Here is a 25,136-nt window from a genome sequence, read left to right on the forward strand (position 1 = left end):
TTTCTTTTATAATCAATACCCGTCTACCCACTAAATATAAATATTTTAATTCTTTTTCTTTGTTATCTTTTATTTAACAATTTTATTCCATTTGACAATTTTATTCTACCTAATTCACTCTCTAGAAACCTCTCCGCTACCCAGGCTCGATCGGTTAAATAAATTAAGGGAATTTATCGTTAGACAGCAATGCAAAATCAAACCAACGACGTAATAGCCACAGCAGTAGATAGAAAAACAGATAAATAAATAAATTAAAAAAACAAAACAAAAAGTTAGTTTTAGAGTTAATAAATAAGTTAAAAGAAATAATTTAATGAATAAATAAGTTAAAACACAAATCGACAGGTCCAAAAATTACTTTTTAATGACTTCGGATAAACTAGTATTATTAAATTGAATCATACCCATGTCAAGATTCTTGCAGACATTTAAAAATAAGCCTTATCAACTAAATGGAAGAGGATTGGACAATGTGCACTAGTCTCTTGATTCTTCTACTTGATAAATTCTCTTGAATTTAGCGTTCGAATAAACTAACATAATACCTAAGAGTAAAAAGAGCCATTCTATGTATTATTTTGCGGTCTTGAACAGAAAAAGTTAGGAAAAAAAAAGAATGAAAAATATCTCTTGTAAATTACTATATGCTGAATTCAACATATTTGTTTGCTTTTGTTTCTAGAATGACCATTCAAGTATCAGAATATATATGGAAATCAGATTAAATAACACTTTAAAAAAATTAAAAAAATGTTTTCAGATTTTTAAATTAAGTAAACAACTGAGCAGAATCGTTCCTGAATAACAAAATAGATACAAGAATGGTCAGGTAGAGTAAATGCAGATGTTATGCAAATCAGTGGGAAGCAGACTATGTAGTTTTTAGTTGGCAGGACGTTAAATCCAGTTTTAATCGCTTGTGAATCGATGATATTTTTGGATGTGCAGGCACCGGAACGGGAATAATAAATTTGTTTGCGTTTCGGGAATAAAGCGCGTCGTATTAGTGAGATTTTTTTTCGAGAAACAAAGAAGGGGTATTCAAGAACAATGTCTCGCTTTCGGTATGTGCAGGTGTGTGTTAGTGTCTATGTATATAATCTATTGGAGTGGAAAGGTTTCGTCACATACATTAAGGTCTTTTTTTCTCATTGGAACCGAGATGTTGTTGAAACACGAGATAGCTATTCTTTTTGTAACACAATATCAGTAAGTTGCTAAACTGATAACTGCAGACCATGTAACTTATCTTTTAAGAGAGGCCACAAATGCAAGACTCTTAAGTGAAACATTCCTTTTCTGTGATGTTCAATCGATAACTAAGAATCGAAATGACAAGTGTCCAAAACATGAACATTACATTTGTGTTAAGACATTTCATAACACATCCAAAGAAATTTACTCAAACCAGAATGATTGATACAAGATTATTTATTTTTTAACAGTTAGTTTTGTAAAAATTGTTTTTCCTTTTTTTTTTTTTGTCAAACAATATTATGAAATTAGAGGACCATGAAGAAAAACTGATATTATCCGGGCCCCCATCAAAGATTAAATCCACTTCTCATCGATATCGAACTTTAAAATTCTTACACCAAAATATGATTAGAATATGGATATTAAGTGAGTTAGTATTATTATACCTGGTTCCTCTTATATTTATATGTAAGTGTGTTTGTGTACATAAACACTGATGTTTAAGGGCCGTCCATAGCTCAGGTGATTGAGGTGCAGGTCTTTGCCATCTGGGAACTTTAGCGGCGCCAGTTCTAATTTAAAAAAAACTTGACCTCTCACCATGGTTAGAATAGGTTGGTTACCTGTAGATAACTCCCCCTTATGTCAGAAATGACCAGGAAGGGGGTCATAAAAAAAAAATCAGTTCAGGTGATGAATGATTTCACTAAATCAACATTTAAGGCATTAATATATATATATATATAACTTACGAGTTGTCGGAACTGTAACGAAAAAAAACAAAAAAAAACAAGGTTCAGGGCAGAGTAACAGCACGCAATTAGACTGAAATAACACTACTGTATTTTTGAAGTTATTGCTCCTTAAAATCATTTTAGATGTTTATTTACAATGGTAGGGAGTATTAAGGCGGACACAGTGCCCTTATCCTATCATAACTTATATATATATATACATATATATAAATATAAATAATTTAAATTTTTGTTTGAGACTGGTTTTTTGATCAATTATAATAAAAAGGTCTATTTTGTCTAAACTTATTTATTAAGGATGGAGTCCTAAATAATTACGTACTCAATCTGATTGTCGATGTATTTTGTAGTTAGGGATTGAATGCGAGGGAGTTGCGGAGGGAGAGGGTGGGAGGGTCAGGATGATGGGTTCCTGCAGCTCTCATTTAGATTAGTTCATATTTATTATTTATTTATCTTAATGCGTCAGTTTAGCGTAATAAATAAGAACTATCTCATTCAACAATCAAAAAGAATTTCAGGTGCAGCCCCATAGCTTGTACGCCCACTTCTATCAATATTATAGAAATGGTTCTATAATGATCAGTTTGCTATTAGATATTTCTAAAGCGCAAATATTTCAAGAATGAAAATCGAGAGAAAATTGTATTCTTTTAATTTATTAAGAAGGTATTTTTGACATTATTTTTTTTTTTTTTTCATGAATTCATTTTAATAATTTACAGCCTTTTACAGATACAGAGGTGAATCCTGTCCTGAACAGTTATTTGAGAGAAAAGATGACCATTGATAAAGAGATGTTTTATAGCCAAAACGAGTTGGCTATCAAAATCTTCAGGTTGGTAATAAAAATATACACACTTCTACCCATGGCAGAGTTCTCAGTTCTGAATTCCTATAAAAAGATATAGAATCCCATAAAAAATAATTTATTTATGCGTTTCTTCGATGCGTTCTAAACAAACAGCATTGTGTTTTGCCTTCAAAACCACTGGAGAAGCTGTCCTACGCATTTACTTTTTATATCAATTTTCATTTATACATTTAGTCCAATCAGTACTAGTCTCATCACCTTACATCACTTACGTGTATAAAATTCATATTTATTATAGGGCTGAAATTCAGCACTTACACTCTAAAACTTCGTATGTAATGTTATAACACATCATATTACAAATTTCATAACATGATATTTACTTAAGTACGATTGATTGATCTCAAAAAACTACTATTCAGGGAGTGAACAACAAAAAAAAAAAAAAAAAAAAACTACTTAGCATATTCCCAAGATTAGTGAAAACATAAAAATCGTCCCACACTACCCGCATGGTAAAGACCTATACTCGGTTGTATAATTCTATTCTAATTCGTTCAACGATAAGAAGGCAATTAAATTAAAAATATATCAATGATTTGAAAGAATAGTGACTCAACTAAACAAAAAAGTTATTTTTAGAATTTTTTACTTGACGCGTTCCTAAGATGGTGTAGTTTTACCAGAGAGTTGCACATCTTCACTTTCTATAATTTTTTTCCAGGGAACATATGTGTTAGTATTAAACTGTACTCAATGTTTTTATTTTTGGTTGTTTAATTATTTTCAAGAGGTTTTTTAGAATATTTTTTTAAGGTACGTTTTGTTTTGTAATACGTTGAAATTAGTTTTTGTCGTCAACAGTGACAAAAGGTTAAGTATGACAGACAGGTGAATGGAGCGTGGATAAAATGAGATTGGTCGTTCTGTTCCCAGATTCTTAGAAAATAAAAACAAAGTATAAGCAACAAATGATGGAATTCATTTCATTTTTTACAGTGATAATTGTACTAGCCAACAAAGAAAAGTAATTTAAAAACTAACATTCAAAGAAAAGAAATTAAAATGGTAAAGCTTAGAGTTACTGCTTTTGCGAGTAAAACAATTATGAACCTAAGACAAGCCTATGAAAAATGTCGTTCTTTGGCCCATAGAAAAAAATATTTTAATTTAATAAGTATCAATTATGTCAATTATACAATTAATTCTATAATAGCCTAATTTTCTTCTTTTTTTCGCACGTTATTTATTCAACAGTTGTTATTCCATGTTTTTATATTTTTATTGTAATTCAGTGTTATTATTCGACTTTTATTTAAATATTGTACAATTTACGTATCTTTAAAAATGGTTTGGGAAAATGGCTTTTGACACAATACGTTTATTTTGTAAATTTAGTTCTAAGTGAGCCAAGTATCTTATGTATAACAAATAAAAAGAATAGACTAAAGCTTGACGTAAATATATGAAAAAATGTATATATGCTTCTCTCAACCAATTTCCCTTTATTCTTTCGAATATTTTTTTAATATAAAAATTCTCCGGGCGACTATCTTTAAACCACCAATATTAACCCTTGAGTGTACAACTGTTTGGTATGTTTCACGTGTACCAATGTTTGTCCAATGTTGTACAGTGTCGGAAACGAAATGATTCATGACCAGCAATGCAAAGAATGCATGCAGGTTGTATTAAAAACTCACCCTGCACTCTTTTTTTCAAGGGTATTAGGAATTTAAAAAATAAAACTCGATTGATGTTCGAATGAAGTGTATTTTTGTATTAAAAAATATTTGGAAGATAAAAATTCCTTGTTCTATTTGCTGGAGTTTTAATTGTAATCACTCATATACGATTCCAAATTTATCTAATATGCATAATGCAATTCTGTATTTCACAAGGGAATAAAAAAAAAATCATAGATTGCACTGGCTTCATAAACCAAACATAAAGATTACCCTTATTTGACTTAAACTGCAATACAGAGGTTACCTTCACTTCTTCAGTGTACATGAACCTTAATTATCCAATAAAAAAAGATATTTTCAAAGAACAATTCGATGATTTCGGTGTGAAATGTATAGGAAATGGAGTAATAAAAAATTAAATCGTTTAGGACTCAGTTCTTCATATGAACCCGTCATCATAATATAAATATAGAAGGTGACATGGACCGGGCGAGGATAATCAAAGTATTAAAATATCACAATGAAAAGACCTTTAAAGATATGGAATTTCAGAGTCAAGCGCTGTTGCGGATCTGGAAGAGGTTACGAAGTCAGCATCACTACCAAAATGAACATCATTCATGATAACGAAGGCCACTGAAGGTTCCCTAAATTATCGTAAAAAAGGGGAGTCTAGATTGAGTTTTGAACGCTCTATATATTTTTTTATATATCGATGACGTATTTTGAGTCTACTGAGATAAGCAGATAGTTGTAAATCTAACTTAACAGTTTTCAACCCACAGACGTTTGGGGATGGCTGGGCATTGAATCATACACGACGGATCATTCCCACTTGAGACAAAGTAAAACTTTTTTAATTAAAACCAAAACATCAGGAAAGGTGTAAAATACAACAGTTCTAACAATAATTCCTTACAAGATGTGAGTTGCTGGAGACACCGGTGTGGCCCATCATGAGGCCTCTAAGATGGTATGGTTGTGAAGCAATTGGTTTCCGACACTGTAGATTAGTTTGTTGCCTTTGTCCACGTGAAATCAATATTAATGCATTTTCAAGGTATAACATCAGTGACTTAGATAGAGCTATCATTTGTAATGCTACCTTTATTACCCAGCTGTTTTACATTCTCTATTACAGTAAAATCTAAAAGAAAATTTGTGTATAAAACGACTACTTTTAATTATTTTTTTATTAAGGTGAATTTGAACTACTTGATTGCAAAGTAATAATATTTTATTTGTTTTAAGAGTACTATTTTATCTGAGATCCTGTCCAAAAGGAAAAGTATAAGGATATTATACATTTATTTTTAGTCTGATTCTGAATGTATTTTACAAATCAACTAACTCTGTGAATCCGATCTTTATTATAAGGAGATAGAAGTGGAGTTTTATTCAAATGGGAGAGACTGGAGGGACAGCCTCTTCCCCAGAACAGTTATTACTCCTAATCCAGAATACGCATCTTCTCTGTGGGCGACCTCCCTCAACTATGTACGAGTTAGTGACCTCTGTACTGCTGTTGAATTTAAATAAGAGTCACCTTTTACCACGTTTTGTTTATTAATCCACAGTATTTTTGTATACTTAATGTACTTCTGATGTTGTTTTCTTGATTTATAAGCGGAATACAGAATTGCATTGGAGATATTAAATGAATATAGGAATTTTTACGCTCCCTTAACTTTCAACATTTGGTTTTCTGTGGACTTAGGTGATTCTTGGAGAGTGGCAAGGGGGTCTCATACCAATAAAGTAAAAATAATAATGGTGAACGTAATTGAATTCACTCTTGAAATGTGTTTTTGATTTTAATGTCTAACTGAAAACTGTAAAACACGATTTTTTCAACTTCTGAAACTGTCATAAGCGTCTTGTTAGTATTTATTAATATCGCATCACATATATAGTTTTTTTTTTGTTTTTTTTTTTATTTATTTGTTGATATTTACAACTGTATAAAAAAAATACAACCAGTAAATTTGATCATAATGACATAATGATATGATACAGGATGTAGAGAAATTACCCAGTAGTAGAACTCTAAAAACAGTTTACAATATAAGGTTCGTTTGTCTAGTAAGTGCTGTAGTAGTCGGAATCTGCGTGCAGTTTCCTGTCTTTTCAGTCTTGTGTGAGGATTCCAGGTTAGTCGTTTGTCAAGATGTAGTCCAAGATAACGATTCTGTTCTACAGGGGTAAGAGCCACATTATTAAAGTATACTGTAGGGCAGTAAGCAGGTTTACGACGAAGAGTAAATGTGATTTGTTGGGAATTATCTTTATCCTCCAATTTCGACACATTCTTCGAGGATTGTGATATGGGACTGGAGAGTTTGGGATGCAATCAAAGGGTTATTACTAATTGTGAGCACACATGTGTCATCAGCATACGTGGTAAGGATAGTGTTAGGAGTTGTTGGTATGTCAGCTGTATAGATGGTGTAGAGGATGGGACCGAGAACACTACCTTGAGGAACACCAGCGGATTGAAAATAGAGAGATGGATAGGAACCATTGTGGTTTACTTGGAATAATCTATTAGTAAGAAAGGAACGGATGACATATATAGTTAGTTACTTTTTTGTAGTTCTGTTGAGCTTGGACTTAATGTTACTAAAATACTATACTTGCATAAAAAAAATATGCTTCTCAGAAACTTAAAAGTAGTACTAAGATAAAGGAAAAATATTCAAATAAAACTAATTTTATAAGGTCTACAATTCTTTAATTGGGCTTTAATCTCTACTAAAGATGGTGTATCCACCTGGAATGGAAGATGGGGAGATAGGGTAACAATACAAGTTCACTGATGTTTACTGGGGCCGGTTGTCAAATGCAAACTCTTGTACATGTCTTGCAGTATACACTTTATTATTGAAGCTGTTGAAATATTAATTAAATAAGAAACGGTAACAGGTGTATTCTATTGGTAAATAACGAATTATCGAAATAAATGACTTTCCAAGCAATTTTTTATAGTAGACACCTACGAACTATTACTTTACATATTACATATTATATGATATAAAATACAAACTATCTTTGATAGTAGTGTATATTGGGGTCGATGCGTGTCTATTATTGAGACAGAATTCTAGTTGAATATTTTATGACATAAAGGTTGAGCATGCAGCGCTCTATATCGAGTCGTAAGATTCAATCAACGGAAGAACATATTTAGAAAAAAATTGAAATTAATCATAGTCAGTAATTGTATTCAGAAAGAATAGATACTGTTGTGCTTATTTGGGTGTCCAACACTGAATTTAACGTATGATTCTCATAAAAAAATAAAAGAGATAGGGCCTGTAACAGTTCTGACATTTTTCATTATTATTTAATATTAAATTATAATTTAACTTCTTAAAATTGGAAAAATCTTCTGTGATTGTACGTATAACTAATAATTTTTGTTTTATTAAAATGAATATTTAATTTCTTAAGTGTCTGATACTGACTCATATGTCTGTTATTCACATTTCCGAGAACACCTTCAGTAGAAAAAATCACAAAATTATAAATTGCAAAATTTTACTCTTTAAGCTGTTTTATTATATTGCTTAGATGTTAGATTATCTAATTCAATCATTAAAAATTCATGGATTTAAAAAGTTGGGAGCTAAATTAACAAATATCAGAAATTATATTAATAAATTAAGCAGTGTCTGTTACCCTACCACCCTCTTTTGGCATAGCAAAGAGTGTACTGTTCAAGCTGTGAATGTTATGTATGCTGTCAGAATAAAGTCTTTCCATTATGCTGCTTTGATTAATTTCAAATAAATATTTTATATTTATTTTTATTACCAATTTATAACATAAAAGTAGATTGTCATTACTTTTTCAAATTGGTAATAAGCCTGGTATGCTGATAAAATTGAACATTCCCTCTTAAAAATTTGAATTAAAACTAAAATAGTTATTTTCAATCAAAATATTTTCAATTAAAAATTTAAAAAAAATAAATAAATGTTTACAATAAGACTTACTAACTGTACAATATATAATCATTAAAACCTAGACTTTATTTATTGAACATACAAAGAAAAACCTTAAATTATGAAAGTATACTAAAGAAAAATACTATTTTAGAAAAACCTATGAGTAATAATGGAAATTAACAATTAATTATAAAAAACATGATTTAATTGTCATTGTACTTTCATTGTCAGAATGATAAAAACAAAGATGAAAATTTAATAAATCTGACTTGTTTTTTTTTATAACCAAAATGAAATTTAAAAAATTACTAACTGATTCTTGTGATCACTCCTTTAAAGGGATTTAAAAAAAAACATCCAACTGCCAACTATAATTAGCACTATATCACACATAATTTTATTTTCCATAAATGATTATTCATAAAAAAATTTTAAAAATGACTATCCACAAAATATGTAACAAAAATTCACAAATAACGGTGTTTTTGTATTAATAAAACTGTTATTTTCGTATGAAATCTTACTTTCCTACCAAGCGGACAGTAGCAATCAAAGAATACTAATGCACAGGGGACAATTATAATTCCGCCTAAGTCACGCGATTCATTCAAAGATAAAGCATTTATCTCTTGTCATACAACTGATATATCGTCGATGCAATGCCAAAGTGTCCGTAGATGAACCTGAGAATATCGTGTTGGAATTAAGATTACAGATTTAATGTACCAAATTATTTATAATTTTGGAATAATTCAATCATCATATAGGATTTTTAATATGTAGCTTTACAATAACAACTAGTTTTGTCAGTTATTTTATTTATTTATTTATTTTTTTGACATTTCAAACGGAATAGAAATCCAAGTCAGAAAGTAACAAAACCCAAGATAGCAAAATTCGTAGGTAAACTACAATTATAGATCAGGCGATATATACACATGCTTACTTGTATACATATTCAATATATGAACTAATCCAATGTGATATTTTACATCAAACATATAGTATTTTTAAATTGCTATTTGAGCTTGAGTTGGTCCAGTATGATTATTTATATATTTATTATTTATTGTACAACTTAAGCATAACAATTGCTGAAATTCGGAGCCTAACAGATTAATTAATAAACGCTAATCGTATAATTCATTCTTCTCTTTTTTCTTCCTATAATACTTTTTTTAAATTTTAATCCCCTTAATTTCAATAAACGTACAATAATTATTACTAAATATAACAATAAATGTTCTTAGTTTAAAGTTCAATCGACTTCTGTTTAGTATCATGGTCTATCGTAAGCTCCTATGATTATGCCAGATTGTTAAAACCTGCTTGATTATAAACACCATAGAAATTACATTAATTTTTTTGTTTGTAGTTTGTATCCCAGTTAAGTCCCAATACAATCTTTATTATTTCTGTAAATATCGAACGTTTCGCAATCCTTAATATAAATTTACACCACACGCCCAAGAATTTAAAAATTGTTGCTGGCTATTCTGCCCAGCCAGAGATGGGCAAAAATTAGCTATAGCTAAAATTGCTATGGATATGACCCTTATTCATGAATGAACCATTGATAAATAAATATGGTATCCATGGCAATTTTAGCTATTAATTTCATAGTTATCCAACTCTGTGCCCAGGTCATTAATTTCAGACAAACCACCCTACTTTGTCACTTTTCCATTCAATTTTAAAATTTTTTACCACAGATTGACTAAATACTTTTATCATTCTCTTATCACACTATATGCTTTTGTATTAATTTATTTATAATAATCTCTAATCAATATATAAATCCTTAATCATTTAATCTAGTCATATTATATACATTAGATTTATTAATTTCTTGTTGAGCTGCCTCAACCGCACAGGTTGTTTACATTGAATTATAAAATTTTATTATTTCGTTATTCATTTTTCGAATTTTGTTTGATTTTTAAATGATTTCAAATAGCTGTAGTTTCTTCTTTATGGACACATAGGCAGAAACTAAAGGCAAACGTTTACTCTCCACGACTATATGATTCATTGTCTTGGGTACATCACACCTGACTCAAGGGAATTCAAACTGGTATTTTCATATGGCAATCAAATTTATAATGCCCTCTTTTGAGACTGTGCAAGATAATTTCTTATTTTTTTTTTAATTTCTACTGTTAATCAATTATTTCACGCTATGTATTTTTACTTGAAGTAATTTGAAAGGACTACTACTCACATATCTCACACAGTATTTCTAGTAGTCATAAGTCAAAACCATTTTAGTATATTTTAAAATTTTCAATATTGTGGCATGGTGAGATATTGGGTTCCTAATGGCTTGTAGCACTCCCAGTGCGTGAGGGTTTATAAACGATTTCCGGTAGTTAGATATTTGGCAATGCTGGAAACCCTCCTTGGTGGTAGTTGCCTACATGATAAAAAATGTAGGAGGCTCTGGGTAATTTAAAAAGAAAGTTCACTCCATCTTTTATCAATACACACCATTTTATCGAGTGCTCACCATTCCATGCACCGGTATTCATAAATACCTTCAAATCAGCAGGAACATTTTTTTTTTTTAATCTTATTTATCAACATTTTTTCTTAATAAAAAACATTTATTTTTTTATTAATAACATTTATTTTTTATATATCAAGTATTAGAAACGTTTTAATGCAATATATTTATGTACTGTAGTAACACCAACGCGTATGGTAATGTATGAACAGTTTTAATGCTATTAAAGTCCGTATTTAAGTTTTCATTATAGGCTAGATTCGAGAGTGCGAAAATGATTTCAATTTTACGGTACATTTAGCTGATAGGTATGATTTTTATTTATTTAGGCTGAAGCAGAGGTTCTTCACTTTTAATATATTTGCTTTCTTCAGTAGTGGCCCATCTAAACAAAACTATTCTTTTTTTATGAAAGGAATATGGTCCGGGTGCGGTAAAAAAAAAACTCAAATAGTAGAAATATACTAATTTAATGAGCCAACGTTTCGCCCCACGTTGCAGGGCTTCTTCAGGGCTATTTTGACGGCAGTCAAAACAAAAAAAAATCCAACGTTTCGCCCCACGTTGCAGGGCTTCTTTATGGCTATTTTGACGGCAGTCAAAACAAATTTTTTTTTTTTTTTTTTTTATTCTTTTTTTAATTTTGCATATAAGACATTCCATAGACTAGGTTTAGTTTGAGGCAGTCTATAGGAAAACCCCAATATACGCTACAACCTTTGGAATAGATCTAATAGAAAATAAAAACAAAAATTTTTTTTGTCAGATATGCCACAATTAAAGCTGCGTATTTGAATTAAGCGAGAGTTCTACAAGCTACAGTAGATAACCTTAGAACACCGTTGTCGGCAAGCTGAAGAGAAGAAATAATTTATTGTTTAATGAATGTTCTTCATTCGAAAAACCACAATCATTTGAATGAAGGTTGTACAGGAATCTAATAAATACTTACAGGTTTCATAAATACTAAGGTAAAACTTTCAAGTAGTTATTGAAGCGATAGTTTTTTGCTGAATCAGAATAAGGTAAATTAAGAACAATAGCTACAAAAATACATTTAAATTATGTTAGTTAATATTCATGTTCCAATTACTAAGTATTTTTATTTTTTGACATTCATAGAAAAAGGGCTCTAGCTACAAATTTGAAATAAAAGCACCTCAAAGATTTATTGAGACACAAGAAAGATCCTTAAAAGTACCATGAAAAAAAGAAGCTTAGTTAGGATTGCTGGTTCTTATTTTTCGTGCCTGGCTCCGATTTCTTACAAACAGTGTTGCCTGATGCACCAAGAAGAACAAAAAGGGTAAAAGTGTACCGATTTTAGGTAATAAGAGAATTGTATTGTTATATCTAGAAAGAATATATTCTATAAATTGTTAAATTATATTTTATTTTATTTGAATTCGATTAATACATTCTAATTCTATTTACAACTTGCAAATGAATTGAGTCTAAATACTAAATATTTTATAAACATTACACATATTATAAATATAGATTAGTTATTCAGCTTCTATTTAAGTTTTCTCCACCATTTAAAAGAAAGAAATCTTTGGTAATCTGCTTGCGCTCATGTGTAATCGTTTAACTATGCGGGATTACTACTAATTTAGGACAATTACTCTTTGATAAACATAGAAACAGATTTCTTACAAACAGTGTTGCCTGATACATCAAGAAGAACAAAAAGGGTAAAAGTGTACCCTTTTATATAAACAAATGATATATATATATATATATATATATATATATACGATCTTAATTTCAATACTTACTGTTTGTGGCTTTAGCGCATTTGCTCAGCCTCCACTGGCTCCCTACGAGTTATGCGGCGAGAGGGATGCCCTGGGATGTTTTGAACTCTGCTCTACCCCCCAGTGGGCTCAGGGATCCTCAGGTCGATTGTGTAAATATTGTATAAGAGTGTAAATGTGACTAGAGATTATATTATATTATCATCATGTTAGTTTATTTATTTCATACACATTCATTATGTTCATTTTGTTTATCCTTTTGTTTGTATATATTTTAAGAGAGATTTTTTTTTTTCATTCATCACTATTACCTATTGCCCACAAGATGTGGCAGATTGTAATATCTATCAAAAGTCTGATGCAATGATTATCGATTGATCGATTGGTAGTTATAATAAGCAAAAAAGTTCCTTGGCTGATGAGTTTTCTGAGGAAATTTTTTGTTTTGAAAACTAACGACTAATAATAAATGGATAGTTCGGAATTTTCGTTATGATAGTCGTGATTTTGGACTGTTTAATGAACCACATACTCAAGCTAGGTTTTTTTCTGACTTGACCATAGTACATCATCAATATTACTTTTTATTGCGTCCTGAACGTGCCACAACGAACGAATCAGGACGTATTCTCAGGGTTACAGCAATTATCCTAGAGCTTTAATGCAAAAATGTACCCACTGAATACTATAAGAAGAGGGATGTTAGATCTCTTTTAGTGACAACAGATGTCAATATCAAGTCAATATAATTGCTCTAAAAAACTACAATGCCTTGTCAATTTGTAAACAATAATCTCACATCAGATCATTTACTTTATTAGATATATTTGTTTGTTGTAAATAAATGAGTACACGAAAATATTTAAAGAATGTTTTATGGCTAAGAGGATTTTACAGTATTTGAGCCTAACACATTTTTTTTGGTGAATTAGTCAATGAAAAACAAATTTTCTATATTTTCCGATTTTTTTTTTTATTTAAAAAAAGGTATAGTAATTTAAAGTAAAATTGTCTATGTAAACTTAGGTAATTGACTACAAGAGCCGACCTTTAGCTGTAAACAATTACAGTGGTGTCTTCTGCTTGAGGTGGGGATGGCAGGGTGGCTGTGGGACTATATATACTCCCAGCGGGGCAGTCTATAGCTGCAGTCTGTAGTGATCAGTGAATTCCAGACATGTTTAAGGTGATCATTTTTATTATTGTCTGTTATTATAATCATTTATTTTGCCTCTGAAAACTTGGTAAAACTATAACCCTAGGCTCATAGGTGGGTGCTGAGTAAACATTCAAACGTAAATGCACGTAAATAGTTCTGATAAATCTAATAAATCTAATTTTGGAAAAAAATTAAAGAAAAAAATGAAAATTTATTGTTTAGTAGTACACTTTATTCTCAGTGAATACTAGTTAGAGAAGGAGCAGATTCAAATAATTTTTAATGCTATCACTTAGTTTTTAAAAATTATTTAGAATTTTGACAAATAGCTTCGCCAAATCATTTTCTAACCAAATACGTTAAGGATATAAACAAATTGAACCTGTCATATTCATCATGGTGTAGAAATCTTAAACTTTATTTTCAATTCTTATTCTGTGATACCCACATTATTACTTTATTTTAGTTTTTAGCATTAATGTAATGTGTATGTTCAGCTAGCTTATTGTTACTCTACGACCAGCTATAAACCTTAATTTCATATTATTCATTTTATAACCATTTTCTGCCAGTTGGAATTAAGGGAACAATTAACATACGCTGGTCCGTGTTTTCGAAAAATATATTCTGGTTTTCTCTTCGTGTTTCGGATTATTCAGTTATTTCCTTGTCTAATTTCGCCATGGTGGTCACCGTTCGATTCTGCAGTCATCCACTTCTGTAGACCGTGTCTTCTGCCCAGCGGCCTTCCAGAAGGTCCTAGGTTCTTCTAAGAATTAGATGAAGCATACCTTCAACTGTTTCCTACCGTTATATAGAATCTTTTAGTACCTGAAGTGTCTTTTAGACTCTGGGGCGATCCAGTTAGGGCATTGGAGGTCAATATTATTTCCCAAACTTTATAATTTAGTCCGAAAGCCTTCTTTTGCTGTAAAAATCCTCTTGAAATTTATAAATTATTTTTTGTTACGCCTTTGTCCCTGTAGTTGCCTATGCAGCTTTTAAAACACATAAAAATACGAGTATGTGTATGTAAAAATACGAGATCAAAAATAATTAAATATATATTTATAATTAAATACATAAAACTTTATTACTAAAAGACAACGTTAGAAGCTTTCTTTCTTCTCTTGAATATTCTTGGTTAATATTATATCCTCGCCAACCTAAATTTTCCGTTGCTTGGTAGCAAATGGTTTTTTTCAGGGTTTAAAAATCAGGGTAGACACACTCAAAACTGAATACCAAGCATTAGCAAAGGAATGATGCGGAGGGCTGAACGCTGTCAGCTAAAGACAAAATAAGGTCGAAAGTTAAAAACCTTTACTAAAGCCTGAAGAATTATCAAGGGCTATTGGGGAGTAGATTTATTTATTTATTTTAAATTATTTAAATGAAACTCTCCATTTAAGTCAAATAGTTTCTGTCTTACTTCTTTTCCTATAAGGCTAAGGATGCATTTTATTCTACTAAATAAATTATTATGTTAAACAAAGGAGACGTAAAGTAAATGAGGTAATATGAAAAAAAAAGTATATTTAACATGATAAATGTTGTTTTTGGAATTTGAGTATATTATGTTTAATTACGTTTATGCTTAAATAATATTTTGTTCTCATAGATTCTAAGCTTTCACATTTTCTTCCTAAATAACTAGTTATTTCATTAAATCCCCTCAGCTCTTCAATTTTGATGTTACTGTATTTTCAATTTTACAGTTTTAGCGTTTAATAGTTACTTGAAAATAAGACTTTAGCCATTTGAACATAAATGTTACATATTTATAATCATAAAATTCTTTCTTGAGACTGGCAATTTTTTACTAAATAATTCAAAACATTATCCAAATTATAGTCTCAAAACTTTTATTGTTTTTACACGTCCAACGTTTCGGCCAATTCGGCCATCTTCAGGGACAATCTGTTACAAAAAGTTTCCATTATATGTGTGATCCTACAACCATTTCAAATAGTTAACATTATTATTTATAATTTACCTTACCTTAATTCACTATGAAACATATTATTTAATATTTTTCCAAACACTTCATACAGGCTATTTTGCCCAGGTCAAAACATTTTTATCTATGAACAACATTAAAACCATTAGGTAAACTAATTTTTTTGTTAATCAGTATATCTCACATTTGTTTAATTACCCAATAAGTCAAATATTCATTAAATTTCACAGTCAAAAATATTTTTCATTTTACCACTATCATACACTTTTATTATAACCTTACTTGTAACCTACCTTTACTCAGTTCAACCATTTAAAAAATTATTTATCATAATTACATTTTTTTCACTTTTTCTCTTTATTACATTAGCAAAATTCCTATCAAGGCTAACCATAATTATCCATATATAAATTATCCCATATTATTTATAAGAGAATCTTACTTAATATCTCTGCATAATGTTGATTTAAGTTCCTCGTATCTGTTTTGAAGTTTACTGTGTAATCAATATTTTCAGATATGTAAATGGATTCCAGTATTTTCCTTTGTTATATATATAGTTAATGTTATTTATATAGTTTTATTATTATTCTCAAAACGTTTATTTAGAGAATAGTATAAATCTGTTTCTAAACCTCCTTAAGTTGGACAAAACTATTCATATTAATTGCCACCATTTTCGATAAGGAATTTCCAATTGATTTGTTCAAATATAAAATCTATGGTTGTCAGTTATTTTGTCGAAGCTAATTGTTTTCTACGTACACCTATATACCTAAACCTAGTACTTAGCGGGTAGTTAATCTGATACAATCTATCTCGAAGAATCTACCTGAATGCTTAAGGTGATCACTTATACGTTGTTAAGTCAAGGAAACTCCTCGTTTCGGTAGCAGATCTCGAGTAGCTAACACAGAAGGTCATCTTTATTTTCATTAAAGGAAATGATAATTGGGTTTCCGCCGCCTATCTGATAGCTGCACAATAAAGGTGAACTCGAACGGGAAGGAGATTTCCTCCATTCTTTAGTTTTTATGTTATCAGTTAGCGATTCAGGTTTTTGAGCTTCTGGAGGTTGTTGATATCGATGGCCACGAAAAACCAGTTAAGAAGAATTATTTATCGAAATAAAAAAATTTAAAAAACACTAATTTAGTTTTTACATGAAGATTGTAGCCTTTCTCAATTATATTGAATGTAACATTTAAATGTATTAATTTATAATATTATTATATAATAATTACTTATTTAAAAGTTATTAAAAACAAAAAAATGTATGGATTGATTTGCAGTTAGCTCTCGTCTCTTCCCTCCTGGCTTTGGCCATCGGAGCACCACAAGGACCATCCACCGAACCCATTCCCATCATCAAATACGTTAACGAAGTCAACTTCGATGGAACCTACAACTGGGAGTAAGTTCAAGAGAATAGTTTTATGATTATTTTTTTTTTCAACATCAACTTTTTATTTTGAATAAATTTGAACAATTAAAATAGAATAATAAAAAAACAGGCATATCAAACATTGACAGCTTCGATTATCAAATTATTTAAACATTTATATTGCTTTAAGTAAATCATTAAAGCTAAAGAGGAGGATACAGTATCCTCGAAATGTCCTAAAAGAAAAAAATGAATGGATTAAGAACCATTGTGTTTCTATTTCTTAATTTTGGGCCTCAAGGATATATGAGAGTTTATAAAATGTATAAAAGGTGAATGTCAGATGGTGAAACAAATTTAATGTAATTTATTGATTAATACCTCTTTGGTAAAAAAGAAGATTAAAATAAAAGTTTAATATTTCTGATAATACTTATATTTTAACTGAATTACAACAATAAACAAAGGTTATTAAACTACATAGCTAAATTCTTGAAAATCATTAACAATCATTTTCAGAAACAAATTATTTAAATTTAATAAAAACAAAGTTGATTTTAACAATATTTAGATAACACAGCCGGATACATAACACTAGCCTGGTCAGTCCTTTGAACAAATTCTTGTCACACAAAAGAAAAAATAAGAATCCCGAATCGAAGGCAAAGACTATTCACTTTTTTATGAAACACTTAAATTGTTTTTATTATTCCGGTAAAGTGAGTATAAAGAACACAGCATATAGTTTACTATAGAATGTAATTGCTTTTTTACAAGTTATTTGATATATTATCATCATAATATCAAGAACTATAAAGCGGTACAGCCGCATCAAGACCTCTCCTTCATTCCTCACTGTCTAGAGCAAGTATTTGCCAAGCTCTCATTTCAAGAAGCTTCTTGATGATAATTGATACTGTGAACAGAAATAACTTGTATAGGAATTGGAAATTAAATTAACTTCTTACTAGTACATACTGTACTATATACAGTTCTTCGTTAAATATTTATTGTAAGGGAAGAGTCTATTATTAAGTTCTTATCACAAATTTTGATAATCTTGTCAATAGTTTGAGTATAAAGCTAAGATAAATCTCTTAGATTGAAAAAAAAAATTGTGAACAACCCCAAATATTCATCACACTATGTATCTATATGTAGGGGTACAAGGTTTGCTGAGTAATTTTTAAACATTTACGGACGTGAATGTCGCAAATTTCGCTATAAAATTCGATTGCGAAAAGACGAAGTGCTTAGACGGAGGGTTGAAAAAGAATGTGTGTCCTATCTTAGCTGATAAGTTTAGAGGCAGATTAGCATATGACGAAGTTTTATCTTTAGCCCGTTGCTTACGAAATGCTTTTCAAGCTTCTACTGCAATAAGGGTAAATGCACGTCAAAGTATTTGTCAATATTATTTGAAATATTTTGACTTCAGAAAACAGAATATCATGAAATTCACCCATTATGTTTGTAGTAAATCGAATATTTTTTCCCAAGTTTTAATATTTTTTGTTTACCTTTTAATATAAGCAAAATGCTAGACTCGTATGTTATAAAAATAAGTGCTTGAAAAACCTTATACTATTGAACTAATATTTTATTTTAATTGTTACTTAAAATAAAGTTAATTTTTTTTTAAACATGTCGTGTTATAATAAGTCAGAAAGTGGTCGAAATATACTTCTTAATCGCTTTAATATATTTTAAAATTCGGAGTCATACAATTTTAATTGAATCCGAAAAACCAATTTTTGATAAAAAGAACCTATCAATACTCAGAAAGTAAATGATAAGATGCACATTTTCCCCAGTTTATTAACGTTACAGCTTTTAAAAAAATATGTTTGCTTTATCCAGATATATAAATGACAATCTCTTGGACTAATTTAAGGAAAAAGATATACATTTAAAAAAAGATTTACTGAAATTTTAATTGGAAGGAAATAACCGTTCAAACAGCTCATACATGTCAAACCAAGTCTGGTATCCCATAAGTGAAGTATTATTTTTGTTTTACCCAAAGGCGCAAATAAATTCTACACCAATTGTGAGAGGATTACTCTTTTTTAAAAACAACACTATTTATACTTATATTTCTGTTCAAACTACTCTCCCATAAAGTCAAGGAAATGTGATTTTCATCCACTAAAACAAAAGTTTTCTTCAGAATGGATTGAGATAGTACAATCAAAATGTTTCAGAGTGTGTAAAATACAATTTTTCAGCCTCTTTCTGACACCAATTTTACCACAGATTAGTATACAGCCGAAGTAATTGAATAATTAAGCCGTGAAATGAACGTAAACTCAAAGGGATGAAATTTACCAGTGACATCACTTACAATCGAGCAACGCATAGTATCTTTTTTTATTCATCCCAGGCTGATTGGTACAAGGGCACGGAGAGGGAAAAAAAAGTAAAACGAACAATCAGGATGATGTTCCGAATGGAAAATGTTTAGTTTCTGCGCAGTGGTGAAGTCACGTGCCGCCAATCTTTAGCTCCGGGATTTCCTCACTTGTTTCTTTCGGTTTTTGGATTCTGCCAGGCATCGGAGGAATCACTTGTCAGCAAATATTTACACCATCTCTGCTAAATCGCATATAATCTTTGGCGAGAGTGTAATATTTCGTAACTGCTTAAATAATGAATCACAAATGTTCCTGTGTTAAAAGCCAGGGATTATATTTTCAGGGACGAATGGTAATTGCAATCGATGTTTATTTACTCTTCGATTTGTCCATTAATGAGCTGTCTATCATAAATTCCATTTGTCTATGCATCGTCTTTAGATAAATATATACTTTATGCGATAGCTTCTATTTTAAAGAAATTACATTTGTTTTTATCGAGTTTTAAATTGATTGATATATTTAGTATTATGGAGTGTTATTCTGACTATCCTGACATACATATTTAATAAGTAAACAACATTTAATGGATCATGGAATGTTTTACTTTGAGCCTAGGCAGTTTTTGGGTTAGTACTGACTGTACACTGACAGACTGACACAGGCTACATTATCGTAAAAAAATGTAAGAGTTCATTGATGGTCAACGCCCTCATTAACATTTTCTAGTGCAAGATGGTCGTGTTATCTGACAGATTACCGAGTTTTCTAATGACCACTGGTATATAATAATCAAAGTGGGAAGACCATCTATCCTCTTGGTCCACCGCAAAAAAATAAGTTAATCCTTCTTAGCCAGTTTTGAACCAGAACGACTTTTGAATTGGCTACACTATATTCCACGGACAAAACGTCTACCGACCAAGTCCAACATTTAGATGATGGTTATTTTTTGGACCATAAATGGCTTATGGGGTTCCTATAAATTGACGATGGTGTTCTGTGATATTTGAGAAATATGGAAACTTTTCAATGGCTCTCTAAAACTTTCCACTTAAAACGTTCCAAACTTGTTAGTCATATGATTTATTGGTGGATTCAATATATCATGTCTTAAAAAAGTTACACAAAAAATTGGCAATAATAATTTTATCCAAACGGACTTCATACCTTGTAACCTCATACCTACTTCTCTTCAATTGTAATGGTAATTTTTTTCTAATGGGTGCAAGTAATAACACTGTGATCTCAATATCATGCGTTGTAGATGTTTTTGAGCATTCAATTTTTTTTTTATTACAGTAAATTATAATAATCTATTGAAATTTTACTTATTATTTTTCATTCATAAAATTTTCATATTATAAAGGAATAAATATGTGGTACATGCTTTTTTTTATTTTACCATTCAACGATACTATTCGCATCTAATTCAATTCCAAACTTTGATAACAGTTTGAAGACATTTTAAAAATAATAATAGCCATTCAAAAAAATTTTTTCATGTTTAGTCTCCTAGATCACATTTTCAAACATACGCAGTCTCATTATGAGATGTAAAATGAATGCCTATTCCGAAAGAAAAATATGAATATTTTTTTTCTTTTTTAAAAGAGATTTTATTTTATTAAGGCTGTAAAATATTTATGAAAAATAGTTCATTCGATTGACTAACAATTAAATAATAAAATCCTGGAGTCGTGAAGATCAGTGAATGAACCTTACGGCTGCGTGGGTAACTTATGGAATAATTTCTGCTTATAAGGCTCTTGGCAAGGACGTCACGTTGCAACAAAAACCGCTGAAGCTGAAAGAACATAAATACAATTTTTTTTTTTTTTTTCATCATCGATAATAATTCTTGTCTATTGAATCGACATGTATCAACACTATCACATCGATCGTCAAGTAGTGAAACCTGTCTGCAATCCAACATTATTGACAAGAATTGTCTTAAAATAAAATTCAAAATTGTCCAAGTTTTTTAAAAATTTTTACAGCTCTAAGGTGATATAACTAGTTACAATATTCTTTTCAGCATCTCAGATTTTCTCTTTTAGTAATAATACGAATTATAACAAGAAGAATTGATTATTTGTAAAATACAAGATATTCTATTTTTCACACATAATTATATTCACTTGCCTATAAATACGGAGTCGATGTCCTACGATTTTATGATACTGGTGGCATCAAGGAATTAAGTCTTTTTTTTTTTTGTTACGAACTATCACTTCTTATACCATTGATACGTTATTTTATTAAGTTTTTGTAAACGGGTAAATATTTAAAACTTGCTTATTTAAAATTATAGATGAATAATTTTCTCAACACCATACAATTTGTAAAATGTACATACGAGTATCAATGGTATAGAATCAATACTATATACTTGCTTCATGAAGAACTATTATTTAAAGATAAATCATAAAAAAAAAAAAATATTTTGGAGTAACAGTTTCATCAACGACATGCGATGGTACTTTCTAATTTTTAAAAGATATTTTATCAGAAAAAATAAATTTGGTGTAGATAAATAATATAAATATATGTTCTGAAATAGTACAGAATCTTGGCCGACCATTTTTTAATACTTAATAGATTATGGAAATAATAACTCACTTTATTAACCGCAATTATTATTTTATGAACCGCAGTAATGATAGATCATATAGTCTCAATTATAATTTATGGTAATGGAACAAATACACTCAAGCTCATTATGATATATTATTAATATATTTTTAAAAAAATTTAAAATATATATTGATCTTATGATTTGTTTTGTTTTTATCAATTTGTGGGTTACACAACGCTAAATAACAACCTATGCAAACCTAATGTTTTGAAAAAAATCCGAAACAACTATTCTTACTGACGTCGTGACCACACGATGATCACTGCCCAAACAAGGACATCTCATAATTGAAAATCGGAAGGTCGCGTTTATGGTACAATTTTGCTACTTGAGGACGAGTGGAACACGTTCCAGAACGTTCAAATATTTTTATTTTTGTTCCCAGCCTTCAATAAGTTAAACTATTGAAATCCTTACTTCCAAAAATATATTTCTCCATTTATAAGAAGTATAAAAATACTTATCATACTTAAATATAGACTGATTAATTAGTCGTATAATCACTAATCGAAAGCCACAGCTTTGGCATATACGCAAGATAGATTGAATTGTTAATGATGTTAAAAAAAAACACTATATGAAGACAACTCGAATCTTCAAGGAGTTTAAAGTAATCTCATTGTCTCAAGTATAAAGTAATAGACAGCTCTGCGACGACAAAATAACTTCAGTACTTTTGTACAGCTAAATCGTTTGTTTCCTGCGACCCTGATGCAACCGACCGTTAAAGTCACTTATACGGCAGATTTTCTTCTGCGTTAAAGTCTCTAGAATCTTTCAGCGTGACTGAAGCTCTTTCCTTGTTGGATAATGTAACTTTGCTTATCCTTGCTTTAAATTTATATTCTTTTCTCGGAATCTCAGGCTTGGTTTAAAGTTTAATATTTTATTAAATTGGCAACCAAATCTGGAAGCATTCATTTAAATCATTGTATAAGAATCTAATAATCTTAACAAGAAATCAGCGCAGACAAAAATAAACGAAATTTTTCTTCAATGCTACTAGCCCAGTGACAGTACGCAATCTGCTTAGAAAGTGGGAGGCCGTGTGGCGAATTCCGATTACGCCTTCTACTCTCACCGCTAACCGAGAACTTGATCTTGAAATCTTCATTCTGATTCCTGAGGCTTACTTATTTACATAGCTTAGTTAAAGTAATAATGGAAATTTTAGTTAATTATTTGTTATATTAATACAAATTGCATATGTGAATTAATATTTTCATGAAATGAAATTAGTAAATTTTCAACTTAAAACCTTCGAATTTAGTCTTTCTTTTTTTTAAAGAATCAATTAATTTCCCAATATCAGTTACTATGATTCACACAGGCATATTCCGAAGCCAAATAATAATTGAAAAGAGGAAGAAAAATTCATGATGCTGTCTTTACTTTCATAATTTTAGTAAAACTTTTCTTCTCTGCCTCATTAAAAATCATATTTAATATTTCTCTAAATTAAAAAAAAAATAAACGCAATTAATACTTTGCATTATATTTATCTTTATTGGTTTATGGTAATATAACTCCAGAAAAGAAAAATGATCATTGCGCTCGTTTGTTTCATTATACCTTTGAAGTATTATTAAAGCATCTCTAAATTGCTTGAAATTGTATTTATTTATATATAATAGCTAATAACCCTTCTGTTGTATTACTTTTAAGATAAACATTGCATTTGCACCTTTAAATGGGTCAATCCACTCTGTTATAAGCTCCTTGCTGGATACACAATGTAATGAACTTCCTAAATCGAAATTAAAATTGAATTATGTAGTTTAGAATCAGATGAATCCGGTAATCTAATTATGCTGTGTCCGCAGATACCGGCATAAACAAGATCAAGTGTTACATCGCATGTAAAACAGCAGTAACCTCATTCTTGTAACGTCCATTATTACATGGTTCAGGTAATGATATGCATTTATCAGATTCACTCTCCCATGCCTCTATAAGGTTAGAGTCATTCGGGTCAAACTTGCTCATCTTACCTTGTGCCGATACACCGCATTCAGGTTACCCTTGAAGGGTCAGTAGTAGCTAAAAGAAAGAATTTGAAAACAACTGTAATGGATTAATGAACCCTTTTGTAGTTTATTAAATTTTATATAATTTCGTATGTGTGAAATTTCTAATTATCACTATTTAATTCACCAGGTACGAGACTGGAAACGGGATCCAAGCCCAAGAGAGTGGAAGCGTAGCAGGACCCGAATCTGGAACCGCCGCCCAGGGCTCCTTCAGCTACCAGGGCCCAGACGGTCCCATCTCCCTCACTTACACCGCTGACCAGAATGGATTTGTCCCACAAGGAGCTCACCTTCCAACCTCTCCTCCAATCCCACCAGCAATCCAGAGGGCTCTCGACTACTTGGCCACTTTGCCATCCACACCCGAGACACCACAGAGGAGGTACTAAGTCTGCTGTAGAGACTGATTTCGAACGTCAGAACAACAAATTTTCTGTTATGTGCATTGTAAATAACTTCAATAAACGTTAACCATTTTCTTATATTTGTGCATTCTTTGTCATTTCCAGAACGATTTATAATTATAATATCTAATTAACTGGTTCTTTGAAGTAAGTTAATGTCATTATTCAATTAATACAGGCATTAATTTCAATTCTAACGAATTCCAAAACAAAGTTTTCCCCTCAGATGGATTGCAAGCAGGACTCCAGGAGATCCTAGTGCTTATTTATCATGGCAGTCTGTGGCGTTAAAAGGCTGTGGATACTAAGTGAGACGGTTCTGGTATTGGAATATCATTCATTACATAATGATACATATAATGTAATTTTTAATATTACAGACATGAAATTAATTGGTCCTTCTCATGGTATTAATCCTTTAGATTACTGGCGTATTCCAATGCTGATGCCGATTTTTAATTTTATTAACTAAATTAAATTTAAAGTTATTCCCAAAGTGATCTTTGCATACTAATGCCACATCCATTTTACATTAGGCAAACG

General features: G+C 30.3%; 1 protein-coding gene across 1 annotated transcript; it reads left to right on the forward strand.

Annotated features, from left to right (window-relative positions):
* The first annotated feature begins 13,760 nt into the window (after positions 1-13,760).
* Positions 13,761-24,673, forward strand: LOC106682350 (endocuticle structural glycoprotein SgAbd-4). The gene is made up of 3 exons (XM_014423151.2): positions 13,761-13,850; positions 17,076-17,197; positions 24,317-24,673. The coding sequence occupies exons 1-3, from the start codon at positions 13,842-13,844 to the stop codon at positions 24,576-24,578; spliced, it is 393 nt and encodes a 130-aa protein (XP_014278637.1). The 5' UTR covers positions 13,761-13,841; the 3' UTR covers positions 24,579-24,673.
* The last annotated feature ends 463 nt before the right edge of the window (positions 24,674-25,136 follow it).

This window comes from Halyomorpha halys, unplaced genomic scaffold (genome assembly GCF_000696795.3).
Source record: "Halyomorpha halys isolate HHAL.00 unplaced genomic scaffold, Hhal_1.1 Scaffold408.1, whole genome shotgun sequence".
In the NCBI taxonomy this organism is placed as follows: Eukaryota; Metazoa; Arthropoda; class Insecta; order Hemiptera; family Pentatomidae; genus Halyomorpha; species Halyomorpha halys.